Below are 11271 nucleotides of genomic sequence, written 5' to 3'. Positions count from 1 at the left end.
ACACAAGCAAGGGGGCAGCTAGCTTGAACCCAGCGGGACAGCGGGAACTTTCTGACTGAACTTCACAGTTTTTGGCCATCCGATCACCACCTGCCAGAACACTTATCCTTGTATTGTGTGTGTGTTTTTTAAAATTTTTTATTTCAGTGCTTCCCAGCCGTTTACATTAAGCTGAGGGAGGGGAGAGACTGCCCCTTGCAAAAAATAACTTGTGTAAAATGTGAGGTTTTGCACCGCGTCCTGCACACGAGCTGCTTCACTCCCACTGACACCGTGAGAGCGCTGGGACTTGGCAGTTCACCTCATTTTGGAGCCTAAAAGCTGTATTATTATGGACAGGATGACTTTCAAGATTCAATGCATTTTATTTATCTTCACGTTGTATGTGCACGAGGGATTATCGGGGGAATATGAAGCACACCTTGGAGCAAAGACTGTTCTTCTACAGGTGAGGCTGATCTTTTGCAGTTTTGTGTGAAAAGTCTCTGAAAGGCTACAAGTTGTACAAGTTTTTGGAAACACCCCTTTCTTTATTGATGCATAAATGCATAGTTAAATAATAAAAAATAATAACTCAAGATAGATAGATAGCATGAAATATTTGGTATTACATATGGAATATGGTTTACTGAAAAATTTAAAAAGCTATGTTTCCCAAAGTGGGTTTCTCTGCATATGCAATACTAATACAGCTAAAACAGTGGCTCCACAGGTAAATCTGTATCATATAGTTCTATTTTTTACATAAATTATATGCTTTTTATGTTCCCCTATATACCATAGAATAGTTATAGGGTTTCCACCCTTAAAGTTATTTATTTATGTTAAATTCCCAGCAATGTCCAGGATATGTGGTAATGTATTGACACAGCAATGATTTGTGTGCAAAATTAACATTTGAAACCAAACGGTGCACCCTCACTGCCCCTGTGTACAGTGAAAGCATTTATTTCCAGTTCCACTTCCCTTCCATTCATGAATGGCTTTGATTCAGACTATTTTGACACAAAATCTTGACCCAACCCTCACACACAGATTGTGGAGATTACTTCAAAAAGGAGGCATTTTGTAACAAAATATAGTACTGGGTAACTATGGCGTTGTGTAGCACTGGATAAAGTCACTTTTGATGTCACATTCTCAACTTGTTCATCTTTGGTTTTTTTTTATCACTATGCACCATAGACTTACTTCACAAAAGCACTCAACACACATTTTACAAACTACCCAGCACTTGATTGACTTGCTGCCTTGTTTCCCTTCCAGAGAATAAAACGTCAGAGCAAACCAGCAAAGCCAGTGGTAAGTTTGTGGGGTTTCCTCCCATAAAATGTGTTAAATATTATCCCAAATCAGTAACATTCATGTATTGCGTGTAGCCCCTCATACCACAAGCCTTAGGGTAACAGCAGAGATCCTTCATTGTTTTACTTCTGTTAAATGAACTTACCATGTCCTGTGAAGCTTTTTTGATATCTGGAAAATGCGATGATTGCAGAAATGTGGACATGATAAATTCAATGTCATGCTACTGTATTTGCCAGTCATGCCATAATACATACAGAGCTAATGAACAGCTATGTACCTTGGTCTTGGTCCTAGCCTCTTGTACATTGTGAACTGAACAACAACTTTACAGGAAAATAACCACCATCCTGGTATCATCACTAACACTACAGAATACCTTGCCTCGAGCCTCTGGTTTGCTCCAGTCTTGCCTGTGCTGTAATTTCATGAACACATCATTCTTGCTGTACAAAGAACCCACAACTTTCCTAAATAGCGGCAAGGCGGAGGGCTGCTGCGCCCCTCGTCTCCTGGTCCTGCAGTAATGTGGCCAGAGCTGACCAGATTGGTCTCAGCAGGCGCCGGCATTACCCAAGTAAACAAGAGGAGGGGACAGATACCACGCAGAGAACTGCTTTGTGTTGTTTCGTTAACTTGTCAAGCCAAAGTCAGAGCGATGCCGGGCAAAACCGTGGTATGCCAATGAAAAAAAAAAAAAATTATGAGTGGGGTTTATGATGTGTTTTTCCTATGCCCCAGGATAGAACAGCGTGTTTAAGTAAGGATTCATGGCTTTCTCCTATGGCCAGAATTGAGAGAGAAGCGTTTATCCTGGGCCATAAGCTGTGATGTGTGTACACCTCCAGTGAGAATCATAGTAAAACGACAGGAAAAGGTGACAGTGGCAAGTAGCCAGGATTATGTGTACAGCACTTTATGGATGCACAACATTTGTACTGTAAAATGAGTTTCATTCGAGGGTAAAAACTCAACGAAAAGCCAAAAAGCCAGCCTCCCATGCATTCAGCAGAGCAGAACATCTTGATGAACTCACACACAAGTCTAATATTTCTTGTGCTTCTTCATGCTCACAGATGTTGGCAAAACTCTCCTAAGGCCATACGAATCTCATGTAAATCCTTAATTTAGGGTATTTCTCCTTTAACCTCTCTTTTGTGGATCTAAATGAATCAACCTTCTTAAAGTCATGTGTTTCTACATTAATTTGCTGTGTCACCAGCTGAAGGTGACAGACTACCATGTGAGGTGTTCGGTGGTGTCCCGCTACGCCCTCGCCACGGTCCAGAGCTCGGTGTGGAACCAGCTCCCCATCACCAAGGAGGCTGCCTTTGAAGTGGACCTGCCCTCCTCCGCTTTCATCTCCAACTTCACCATGTGAGTCCGTCCAGGATCATTAAGTGTTCCTCCGTCTCTGTCTGTCACTTACGCTGCGTATCAAATGTATGTCTACGTTTTTCTGTCTGTCTGTCTGTTTTTCTATTTCCTTCACTTTCAACCACTAACTTCACTATGCGAGCTGGGAAATGCACCCCAAGGCTCCCCCCGTCACCCACTGTCTCTTGTATGGCATTTGATCGCAGGTAGTGTGGACTTGTAATTGTATTAATGGCGCTCCCAGTTAAAGCATTCACACCCCCCGAGTCAAAAGTTAAAAGTCTTTTTGGCAATGAAATGGAACATTGGCACGCGGCAGAATAATATGTCCTTACTGGAAATTTTATTAAATAAAAGTAATGCGCTTGGTGATGGGCAAAATCCAGAAATAAAACTTCAGAGGAATTATGTCAGGAACTAAAATTCCGGTCCAGAGGAGGCACATAATTTGATTACTAAGAGGACTGGAAACCACTCTCCTTTAAAAATTGCTAAATATAAACAAAACAAATAAGTCAACATTGCAGGCCCAACAGCAAGCCTAGAGCTGGATTTGGGAGCGGAAGCAGGTCAGGAGGGGGGGAACCTTAGGCCAGATGAATACCAGGCTTTGTAAATAGAAGTCAGAAAGTTAATAGAGAAAATGACAGGAGTTTGCCCAGTCCCCCCTTTCTCCCCTGCACAGTTTACTGAGGCACCTTGCCAGTTTAGATATACTACACACACACACACGCATGCATTTCCACAAACGCTCTCATCCATGTGTGCAGATTTGAATTTTTCTAAGTGTGATTCTGGAGAATATACAGCTTTTTTACAACCTCTCAGTAACACATGCACGCAATTTCTCACATCTTTCTCTCTCTATCACTCTCACTCTATCTTTCACAGACACACACACACACACACCTCCACACACATATGGCCGCCTGCACATCACCAACTACCCAGCGGGGAAAAAAAAAAAAAAAAAAGAAAAGCTGTGGCAAATGTGTTTCGTTCGTTCTGTGGCATTTCTGTGTCTGAGACTAAGAAGCCTGTGTTCTGTGTGTCGGTCACTCATGTACAGCCGTTCCCTTTCCCTCTCAGCCAGCCACACATATAAATACAAGCACCTCCATTTTCCACTGGGCTCTCTCATGCCATTCTGCTCTGTGTCTCAAACAAGACCTGCTTCAAGCCTGCAGGTTTATTTTGGTTGGCCCTTGATGTTTTTCTATTTGGATATATTCATTCAAAGGACTTGACCTTAATTTAGCACCTTGTCACGTGACACCGGCAGTAACCAAAAATCTAGGAACTGTGCTGTGTGAATTGGATTACACCTTTGAGCCTCGGTTTTGGTTGGGATTTAGCTGGGTGTAGCACAGGGGTATTACCTTAGAACGTCATAGTGTTGCTAGATCTCTCTTCATTAATCATGTTTTCAGAGGGAAATTACCCCTTTCCACTCAACCCTCTTATGACCCCACCTCCCCTTCACATGCTATGAACTCCATCTGCAAACAAACATGATGCGTGTTTGTGAAGTGCTCTACAGCATATAGCCCAGCTTTGTGATGACTACTTGCGGTGCAAATATTAACCGTGAATGCAAGGAGCCAAATAAAGTAAATCATGCTTAACAACTCCATGCAGACCAGGCATGTTTCGGACTGTAACATAATCTGACTACTGTGAGTCACACAGAGAGTCATTTCTTCTTCCTCTTTCCTCTATCCCATCAGCACCTCCAATGGCAAGGTGTACGTGGCCCAGGTGAAGGAAAGAGCTGCTGCCAGGAAAATTTACGACGCTGCTAAGAAGCAAGGGAAAACAGCCGGCCTTGTCGCTACCAAGTCAGTCCCAGGAAGTATTTTATACAGAATTTAGAATGTCATTTTAGAATTTATTTGGGTAATTTGCAAAGCAACAGTATGCTGCAAGTTTTTCTACCACTACTACAGTATGTAAGACTAGACCGACATCCAATCCAACATTGTGTGCTTTTCTTCCCCTCTGCTCTGCTGTGTTCCAGAGAAAGGGAGATTGAGAAGTTCCGCGTGGCAGTGAGTGTGCCATCGGGGGCGCGGATGTCCTTCTCCCTGTCCTATGAGGAGCTGTTACCTCGTCGACTCGGCCGCTATGAGCTCAGTTTGGGTCTGAGGCCGGGACAGCCTGTCCACAACCTCACGTTAGATGTCACTATAGCAGAGAGGACGGGCATCAGTTTCATCAAGGTCCTTCCGCTCAAGACTAGCCGACTGCTCTCCAACACTGTCCATGGTAAAAATTGACAGAGTGATTAATCGTCAAGACTTAGTGGAGTAGGTTTGTCTCAGTTGTTATTATGTGTATTTGAATTCATAGTATGAGATCATTTTAATATCAACAACTATGTAACAACAGCTAGCTGCTGGTGTGTCAGCTCCAACCTTATCTTATATAAGTGATACTCTGCAAGGTCCTTGTTTTTTTTTAATTTATTTTGGTGACATCTTTGAGTGTTCACTGCTGTGGTTTCTGCATTTCACCTGTCAATCAAACAGTGTGTCTAGTACTGTCTTTTTCCTTGGATTTTCTGTTGATGCAGTTTGAGTTTCTGTAGGTGGTGCTCTTTTCTTTGTCTGTTCAGCCATGGTGGTTACCACTGCTCATGCTAACTACCCAGTTCTTCTTCTATTTATTCCAAACAAACTAGAAATGTAAAACACATCACTTCCTGTGCAGCGGAAGACCTATCAGGCACCAGGTGTTTAGAACAGCAAATAGAAAAGCTTTCATGACCTGGGTACATGTAGAATCACTATTGTATTATGTTAATCGCCAATAGAGAGTAGCAAAACGGACATTTCCATATGAAAATGTTGCAGATTATTACTTTAACTCATTGTTGATTGCTACTACATGGGAATGACTGACAAGTTTACCCTCTTGCCATGCTTCCCTGCAGGTGAAGCTGACGCCCCTGCCTCTACTCATGTAGAGCGGAACGCTGGCTACGGCCGAGTACGCTACAACCCGACTCTACAGCAGCAGAACAGCGTCTCCTCCAAGGGTCTCAACGCAGACTTCATCATCCAGTACGATGTGGACCTCAGAGACCTCATGGGTGATGTCCAGGTCAGCAGCACCTGTTCATTCCTGGCTCATAGCTTGTCAAATACACGAGTGTACATGCAGCAACACAGCATAAAAATGTGTTCTTGGTGATAACAAGGTTGTCTTATACCTTCTCTCTTTGTCTCGTTTTCTCTCCCTCTCCCAGGTGTATGATGGATACTTTGTGCATTACTTTGCACCCAGAGGGCTTCCTGTGGTTCCCAAGGATGTCATTTTTGTCATTGATGTCAGTGGCTCCATGATAGGCACCAAGATAAAACAGGTAAAGTGGGAAGACACCCTGTACAAAAAGTCACTTAGGGAATCTCTTTGGCCACAGCTACAACAAGGGGGCAAGAGGGGTAAGAATAGAAACATATAGGACATGCTTTGCTAAAGATAATTTTGGGTTTATGTCAATAATTCTGCTGAGGACAACAATATGTTGTGTGTGTACTAGACCAAGCAGGCCATGGGCACCATCCTGGGGGACCTTAGAGAGGGAGACCACTTCAATATCATCACCTTCTCAGACAAGGTTCACACTTGGAAGAAGGGACGAACAGTTCGGGCAACTCGGCAGAACGTTCGAGACGCCAAAGACTTTGTGAAGAGGATTATTGCTGAAGGATGTGAGTTGCGATGTGACTTTGTCTGATCCATGGCATCTCAGAGACAATTCATATACAGTCAAGTAAATAATTTTTATCCTTTTTTTTATCTAAATTATTTATTCCTTCTTTCTTTCTCCTCCTTCAACCCACACTTTCCCTCGTTGTTCCACTCTTGCTTCAGGGACCAATATCAACGCAGCTCTGCTCTCAGCTGCCCAGCTTGTCAACCCCTCTCCCTCTGGCTCCTCTAACCAGCCCTCCTCCCGTCGTGTCCCTCTGGTAATTTTCCTTACCGACGGGGAGGCAACCATTGGAGTAACGGCTGGCGACACCATCCTCAGTAACGCCAAGAAGGCTTTAGGCTCTGCCTCTCTGTTTGGCCTTGCCTTTGGAGATGACGCAGACTTCCCTCTTCTGAAACGCCTGGCTCTGGATAACCGAGGCGTAGCTAGAATGGTGTATGAGGATGCAGATGCGGCCTTACAGCTAAAGGGCTTCTATGATGAAGTAGCCAGCCCCTTGCTATCGGATATCCAGCTGTCCTACCTGGATGACCAGGCTTTTGACGTCACCCGCTCCCTTTTCCCCAACTACTTCCAAGGCTCTGAGTTGGTGGTGACTGGGAGGGTTAAACCAGGGATCAAGGATTTAAAAATAGCACTGAGCGCCATTGATTCAAAGCAGCAGGTGAAGGTAGAACATGATGTGTTGATTTCCAAAGCAAAGGGGAATGGGACTGCAGATTCACTAGGCTGTTCAGGAGGGATGGAGGGGATCTCCAGCTTTGTGCGTCGTCTCTGGGCGTATTTCACCATCAAAGAGCTGCTACTGGCCAAACTGAACAGTACTGACCCTGCGACTCAGAGGTTACTGGCAGACAAGGCCACCAACCTCTCCCTCAAATATAACTTTGTCACACCTGTCACTTCTTTGGTGGTAGTTAAGCCAGATGCGGATGAGGCAGCTCAAACTCCAACTACTGTACCCACTACTACCACTGCAAAACCCACCACCTCAGCCAGTACTACTACCAAAACATCCACCACAATGGCTACTACTGCTGCTACCAAAATAGCAGCCGCTGTTGCTCCAAAGAAGCCCAGCTCACCTTCCAGGCCTAACAAAACAAAACCAGACCCTCCGCCGGCTAAGCCTCCACCCCCTCAGCCACCTCCTGGCCATCCCACAAGCACCCCACAACCCAAAAAGGCCTCAACACCAACTACAACAGCAAAAGCCGTGGCTACACCATCCATCAAGAAAACCACCACTACTTCTAGTCCCAGTTCCGTGAAAACTGCCCCGGCACCACTCTCTGGTAAAATGCCCACTCCTTCTCCCAACGCTTCCAAAACGGCCTCCGTTCCTCCCTCTGGAAAGATATCCACCTCTCTGCTTAACGCCCTGAAAACTGCCCCACCGCCTGCACCTGGGAAAACCTCTACCCCCCTGCCGAAAACCTCCGCCATACCGACAACATCCACTACCGCACCTCCACTCAGTTCAGTCAGAACCGACCCTGCGCTGCCTGGGAAACCCCTTACCCCGCAGCCCAGCGTAGTGAGGACGGTTCTCCCTCCTGTCCGAGTGACCCTTCCCTCCTCAGAGACAGAGAACAGCACCACGTCTGCCACAGATGTCCGTCATCCTGAAACCACCACCGCTCTGCCTGGGCTGTTGTCCCCGCTCACCTCTCCCACCCCAGCCCCAGCTCCGGCTTTGGAAGACAACGACACAAACTTGGACGCAGACGCAGACATCAGGATAGCCACCCTGGTGTCAGCTACCTTTGCTCCCATGCCTGGTGTAACAGATGGGCCAAAACTGTGGGAGGCAGCAGGGCTTTTGGGTAGGTCATCCACTCTATTTTGTCTATCGTTCCGTGAGTCTGGTTTACAATTTCACCCTCACTGCACCCTAATAAGTTACAAGCCGAATAAAAGTGCAGACTCATTTTTACTCTGCCTGCTAAGGAGCTCATGTACAGCATGATGCAGAATTGGTGTGATTATCCCTAACAGCATGTTCTTTATCTCTCCACTAGATGTCTCTACCTCCATTCAGATTCAGAGAAAAGGTAAAACTGGATTCTTTATCTGTATTAAGTCATCACTTTGTTTCTGACATTTTAATTGCATTTTATCTGACATAAATGGAATTGAAATTTTATGAGATGGAATGGATGGATGTAACAAATGATGGTATTTCATGATGTTGAACTGGATGACGGCATTGGAACTGAGTGTTGACTAGTAATCTTATTTTCTCTCCCTTCTGCATTTGACAGATATTGACCTTGTAAAAGGTGAGTGTCTCTATTTATGCTTCACATCCTGTGTTTGCCCTTGAGAGCGCTCTTCCTTAGCAGCGGAATGTGTTCCGTGCTTAGTTTCTGATTGTTTCTTTCTCATTTCCTAGACTATGATGCAACCTATGACTATGACTACGATCTCAACTATGACGCCTGTAAGTTTTAAGTGCTCACCGGAGACAAATTTGTACTGTAAATGCTTTTCAGCCTTGAAAATGGAAATTTTCAATACGTTTCTATTGAACTTATTTTCAGGGGGAGATGATACACCGGACACTGACAGATTCGGTAAGTATTTAGTGGGTGGTGCACACGGCTATACCTCATCAATAACATATTACTAATTATGTAGAGATGATACAGCTACTGCTTGCAATACTTGTCTAGTCCTGTCATTGGTTTCAGTGCTTGGGAGTGAGGAGGACTGTCCTTTAGTTGAATGTCTTGTCCTTTTAGAACCTCCAACCAGCCTGAGCTCTGTCAGGGTCTTCTCCTCATCAGGTAAGGGCCTAATGCGTTTTTTGTTTGTTTTTGTATTATGCATACATGGTCATCTGAAGATTTTACGCACTCAGGTTCTTTTGATGCTCAATGTTATCTCTCGTAGTTGATGGAGATCCTCACTTTGTGGTCCAGCTGCCAAAGCTGCGTCAGAACCTGTGTTTCACCGTCGACGGCAGGGCCAACGATGTTCTCAGGCTGTTAGAGGACCCAGAGAGAGGTGAGCACACCCCAATAATCCTCTGCTGCTTCTGACTTTACAGTTATAGGAAGAAATCAATATCCATATAATGAGAGAGAGCAAGGAGAGCTATAAATGTTTTAAGATCCACTTTCACACATCGGTATAGTAAATATTGACTTTTTGGGTGCATTACTAAATATGCACATGGGTTCCCTTTTTCTTTAAGGGATCGTGGTGGACGGCCACCTAATGGGGGCTCCCTCCAAGCATGGCGTAGAAGACCGCTCCCGTACCTACTTTGACCAGCTCACCATCTCCTCTGCCATGGGCGGGTCTGGCGGCATTATGATCACCCTTTCATTGGACGCTGTAGTGGTGGAAGGGGAGGGGCGGGACACCCTGCCCATCAATCAGCAGGGATCTGTGATGAGGCAGGGTGTGAGGGTCGCTGTGGACAACCATCGGAGCTGTCGGATCGAGCTGGCCAAGGATGTGCGTTTCCTGGTTCTGTTCCACCACTACAAGCACCCCAGCTACCTGCAGATGGCTCACCTGGGTTTCTACATCTCAGACGGACAGGGGCTCTCTCCCTCAACCCAAGGCCTGCTAGGTACATCTATTTTATATATAAGTACATCAGCTCTCAAGTTGTCACCGTCAGCTCTTACCAAAAGTCTAACTCCCCCTCACTGTTCTTTACTTGCTTACAGGCCAGTTTCAGCATGTAGACATGAGCGTGACTGCGGTGAAGGATCATCTGGATGGAGGTGTTCACCGAGCCAGTAAGGACGGAGTCCTGGCCCGGGGGATGCTCAGGTGGGGGTCAAAGCACATGCCCGTCACCTTGCAAGACAAGACCCTGAAAGACACGGTGCGGAAACGCCACCTGGGCAAGTGTTGGGTGGTGCCCAAGGCAGAGGTAGAGAGACTACTGGGGCATCCGTACCAGAGCTACGTGGTGGATCGCGTGTAAATGACTCTAGCTAAGTCAACTCCACCTTGCTGCCTTTCTGCTGGACAGTTCAGGTCTCAATAATCATCATGGCATGATTATTGGACGAAAGGATGAACAAGAACTGGGACTTCACAGTGCTAAAATGTTATGTAGAGCCTCTGAGTGAGTCACTCTCAACTTCTCTGAGAGCAGTGAAACACAGGTGTGGTTACAAAAGAGAGAGTGGGGGCGGGTGTTAGGGTGGAGACTACGGTGAAAGAGCCAGCTGCAAATAAAGGAACGATGAACACATACAGCAAATACAGAATTGAAGGTAGCTACAGTGAGGGATTGAATGATGCCATTGTGCCTTCTCCATCACTTGAATTGAATTCAAATGCTGTGCTCTATATCTAGAGACCGACTAATCGTTTTCCTGTTCGCATGGCAACCACAAAGAAATGTTCATTTATGCTGCAGCAGTTCTTTTAGAGCTCGCTCTAAAATGTCTGACACACCCATGCTGTTCACAAATTAAAAAATATTTATCAGATTATTCTTATATTTCATCATGGAATGATTATTAGGCAAAGGCTGATTCTTCTATTTCTGAATCGTGTGTAATTATTAACAAATGTATCATTGTGTACGTTTTATTTTTAAGTGTATATAAAGTATGTATAATGTATGTATAGATAATCCCAAGACATGGTTACCCACCTGCATGTGATTATTACACAACTTCAAAAAACACAATAGAAATCAGGAATTTGATGGGTCTTTCCAGGTTTGCCATGTGCTTTTTATTTTTCTATCATTTCATTCATAGTTTAATTCATTTTATTTGTTACACAAGACATTAGGCATTGTTCACATACTAGTGATCAAACAAGGACTGTAAGTTTTCTACTACTCAGTCTGAACTATTTCTTTTGTCAATTTCAAGGGATATTGTCAATAGTAG

General features: G+C 44.8%; 1 protein-coding gene across 1 annotated transcript; it reads left to right on the top strand.

The window, feature by feature from the left end:
• Window positions 1-331: 331 nt before the first annotated feature.
• itih6 (inter-alpha-trypsin inhibitor heavy chain family member 6) lies at window positions 332-10400 on the top strand. Its single transcript, XM_071915483.2, has 17 exons — window positions 332-448; window positions 1267-1302; window positions 2528-2682; window positions 4410-4520; window positions 4700-4947; window positions 5615-5784; window positions 5930-6046; window positions 6224-6395; window positions 6559-8226; window positions 8422-8454; window positions 8665-8682; window positions 8796-8843; window positions 8944-8976; window positions 9145-9189; window positions 9296-9409; window positions 9600-9983; window positions 10084-10400. The coding sequence occupies exons 1-17, from the start codon at window positions 332-334 to the stop codon at window positions 10344-10346; spliced, it is 3732 nt and encodes a 1243-aa protein (XP_071771584.2). The 3' UTR covers window positions 10347-10400.
• The last annotated feature ends 871 nt before the right edge of the window (window positions 10401-11271 follow it).

This window comes from Centroberyx gerrardi, chromosome 14 (assembly GCF_048128805.1).
Source record: "Centroberyx gerrardi isolate f3 chromosome 14, fCenGer3.hap1.cur.20231027, whole genome shotgun sequence".
NCBI classification, from domain to species: domain Eukaryota; kingdom Metazoa; phylum Chordata; class Actinopteri; order Beryciformes; family Berycidae; genus Centroberyx; species Centroberyx gerrardi.
The sequence above is the reverse complement of the archived record's forward strand: the minus strand, read 5'-3'. Positions and strand labels throughout refer to the sequence as shown.

Excerpts from the sequence above, each read along its gene's own strand:
- itih6 (XM_071915483.2), top strand. The coding sequence starts at position 332 with ATGGACAGGATGACTTTCAAGATTCAATGCATTTTATTTATCTTCACG. Across the intron at positions 2,683-4,409 it reads TTCATCTCCAACTTCACCAT|CACCTCCAATGGCAAGGTGT; the intron begins GTGAGTCCGTCC and ends CTATCCCATCAG. Across the intron at positions 9,410-9,599 it reads GTTAGAGGACCCAGAGAGAG|GGATCGTGGTGGACGGCCAC; the intron begins GTGAGCACACCC and ends TTTTTCTTTAAG.